The sequence below is a fragment of the Arachis duranensis genome, chromosome 10 (genome assembly GCF_000817695.3).
Source record: "Arachis duranensis cultivar V14167 chromosome 10, aradu.V14167.gnm2.J7QH, whole genome shotgun sequence".
Classification (NCBI taxonomy): Eukaryota; Viridiplantae; Streptophyta; class Magnoliopsida; order Fabales; family Fabaceae; genus Arachis; species Arachis duranensis.
This window is the reverse complement of record NC_029781.3, coordinates 77,029,679-77,033,339: the sequence shown is the minus strand read 5'-3', so window position 1 is coordinate 77,033,339 and position 3,661 is coordinate 77,029,679. Positions and strand designations below refer to the sequence as shown.

Sequence of the window (3,661 nt, the reverse complement as noted above, 5' to 3'; positions counted from 1 at the left end):
GTTTTGAATGTAATATTCTACAATAATTCATCAATAAACGAATGCTTCCACCTGTTAAGTAACACCAAAGACAGAACACATTTGGCCAAAGAAATATTTAGTCTTCATATTGGTGTTGTATTGAAAAGGTGGCGAATCCTCAAGAGAAAGGAAACAAGGTTGTTGAGAAGAGGGAATTGGAAGTTGATGAGAGGATAAACAACAATTCTACATTGTCATCATCAATGCATATGATATTCCCAGGTTTGAATAGGGAGTAGGAGATGTCTGCCATGGTTTTGGCTTTGACCCATGTTGTCTAGTTTGTTGAGGAATCGAGAGAGGCGTATACATACCATGACCATGGATGTCAGCTGAGCTGAGAGATCTATTAGCTAACCCTTTCCAACAGGAGCGACGTCGCCGATTACCGATTAAGGATTCTACTGCTCAAAAAGGTAACGTGCCAGTGGGAACAAGGCAACAAGCCAAGCCCTTCTTTGAGTAACGTGGAAACTTTTTTGGGCATTTAGGCCCAATTAGTTTCAGATGTCAATAGTAACGGCCCAATTGTTATGTATGAACTTTGCTGATCATCTTGCCCTTTTTAATAAAGTTGAAAATTCCAATACCAACTTAATTTGGTTAAGTGTTTCCTCATTTGTTAGTTAGTTTAAACAAGTGTCAAATATTCAAATCCCACCTTATACAATAAAAGAAAAGTTGAAAGATTTTAAAGCCTTCTTTTTTATACATCTCTGCTTATCTACTCTACTTGTATTCATATATAATTAGCTGATTCTTGTAAAAAAATATAAAATAGTTTATAACATGTAAATAAAAATACATGTAATTATAATATAACATGTATGTGCTTTATTTTCAGCCTATTTTGTAATAATGAAATTAATTAAAAAATAGCATTTAAAATATATAGTAAAAAGTTGTAATATACTGCAATTGCACTCCATATATGGAGCCTAACACATAATCAACGCCCAAAACTATTCTAATAAATATAAAATTATAATTATATATTTTCTACAACTTATTTGAATCGTACCATTTAATTATTAACATTAACCATTAATTTATATATTTTGAGTGGTGTTATACGTAAAAGTCAAACATAATAATTACATATTAGTATATGTGTATGCATGGTTTTGGAGAGTTATATTCAGCTGTTTGAGACTCTCTCTCTCACACACACACATGCACACTATATATATATACATGAATACATATGAAGTAGTTTTGAAGTTTTAATTTGGAGAAAACCTCTCATGGTTTTCGGGCAGAAAAATTGATTTCTGTATGCAAGAAGATAGAGGAGGAAAAACACTATACATATGGTTTTAACGGCGGAGAGAGTCTTTCGTTGCAGCAAGATAAATAGGCCAAAAAGTTGATACTTTTCTTATTGTGGCTTATATTTTAGATCTGGGTAATATTTACATCACGATAAACGTTATATTATAATATAAACTAGCTAGTTAATTATACCAAAAAATATAATAAAATTGGAAACTATTTAATTAATTATGGATCGGTGGCTTCCTCGAGGCTGGAGTGTAATCCATTGAGAACACTTCACTTCCACCATTAACCTCATCATGATGATTATGTTCTTCCGCCTTAAATTTGCTATTGTGCGCCTCTTTGTTATCATGAGCACCTCTATTAGTTAAGTTACTAATTTCTTTCAATGTTCGTGCTGCACATATAGAGAGAGGGCCAAAAAAAAAATATAAGATAATAAGAAGACTGAGAGATAATTAAGAAACCTGCAATAAAAGTTAATAAAATAAAAATTTATTGTTCGTACTAGAGACCAAACGGGAAGCTAAGTACCTCGAGCTTGGATGGAGAAGAAGCAAAGGAGGACTAAAACTGCAAGAAGAACACGCTTGCTTTCTAAAGCAGCCATTATTGTTATATATAACTGGAACAATTATATATTATTTATATTTTGTATATTCAAATAAATTAGACTTAGGTTGTTCTCTAGGAGTCTAGGTATTATATCTCGCTAGTTTTTGTGAATATACTACAACATATGCCAATTACACTCCCCTATATATAGACCAAGATTTGACACCTATAGTATTTAATTTAATTGGCATGTGCCATTGTGATTATTGAGTACGTATCCATATAGGCCACTACTACTATAGTAATAACTTTAATTTGTACATAACATGAGCCATGGTCTACTAGGGTCACCATCATTATTTTCTGGCTTGAAATAGATGGCTCCATCTCTATCTGTGTTAATTATTATTAAAACAATATTTTGAGTAATAAAAATTCTCTTATAATTAAATAGAGGGTTTGATATCCTTTATGACTTATTCAATTATTATTAGAGAAATTGATTTATATTATTATGATTAAAACTAATAATTTCTATAATCTTAATTAAATCAAATTACTAAATCATAGAAGAATCTATTTTATAAATTACAATAGTTTTAATGAGGTCTTATTTAGCAATTTTTCCAAATTTCTGAATCCACCCAATTTCTTTAATGTGTTCCGACTATAAAAATAAAATAAAATAAAGATTTAAAAAAATTCAAAACAATAACGAAGTTGAAGTTGGAAACGAAGAACATGTATGGACAAGGGAATTATAAGTCGACATCTTAGAGATATTGATCATACATACACTGCTTATACTTCTTTGACAGTGAGTTTAAATAATTAGGACCTTATATACAACCAAAAGGTTAAAACATATATATTTGTGTGTGGGTTAATCTTTAATAATAATTGAATAAGTCATAAAAGATACTCATTTTTTTTAAAAAAGTGTTAACTTCTTAGTATTTTTTTATTATTATAGGAAAAATATTATTTTAAACATGAAAACCTGAAAGGGGAAAGAAACTATATCATCATCAATTTGAATAAGTTTGTGTATATATTTGGGCCATCACAAGTTTCATTTCATCGTGATATGCTTCCTATACGCCCATTGTATACACATCTGTTTTAATATTGTTCCCTAACTGTTTCATGCATGTTTAGTTTGTGATCGATTTTGTCCCTAGGATTAAAAGAAAGGTCGATATTTTCGCGATGACATTTTCACATATTGTGAATGACGAATTGTTAAATAATTTAATATATATTTGGCTGAATATATTTGATAATTAGATGATTTGATAGAATATTATTTTTATGTGAAGATATTATGTGAATATTTTTTTAAACAAAAAAAGTGTGGATTTCAACTCAATGTATCACATGCGTAAAAAAATCCGTCTCTTTCATTTTTACTATAATTTAAATTTTTTTTAGTAGTATATGATAATAATATTTATTTATTTTTATTAAATTATTAAATTTAACTCTATAATAAATTTTTACTCAATTTTTAGTACTTAATAATCAATTTAAGAATTTAAACTCATTAAAAGTTTATTAGAATGATCAAGTCTCAATTTAAATGAGATTGATATTTTTTTTTAGAAATCGACTCAAAAGAGTATTGTATACTTTTTTTTAAAATTAACTTTAGTTTTTCTGGTAGTAACTATATTAATTAAAAGAATTTTTTTAACTATAAATATCAATACGATCAGTTGACTTCTAATTGTATGAGAAGTGAATTTTTAAATAATGATTTATTAATATATAAAAAGATATATTTCAATTGTGTTGTTATGAAAAAGAT

The 3,661-nt window shown here is 28.2% G+C and overlaps 1 protein-coding gene across 1 annotated transcript; it reads right to left on the bottom strand.

Annotated features, from left to right (window-relative positions):
• Positions 1-1,411: 1,411 nt before the first annotated feature.
• LOC107470326 (uncharacterized) lies at positions 1,412-1,949 on the bottom strand. Its single transcript, XM_016089713.3, has 2 exons — positions 1,834-1,949; positions 1,412-1,696 (listed from the first exon to the last, which is right to left on the bottom strand). Exons 1-2 carry the CDS (start codon positions 1,907-1,909, stop codon positions 1,518-1,520), a joined length of 255 nt encoding a protein of 84 aa, XP_015945199.1. The 5' UTR covers positions 1,910-1,949; the 3' UTR covers positions 1,412-1,517.
• Between the last annotated feature and the right edge of the window lie 1,712 nt (positions 1,950-3,661).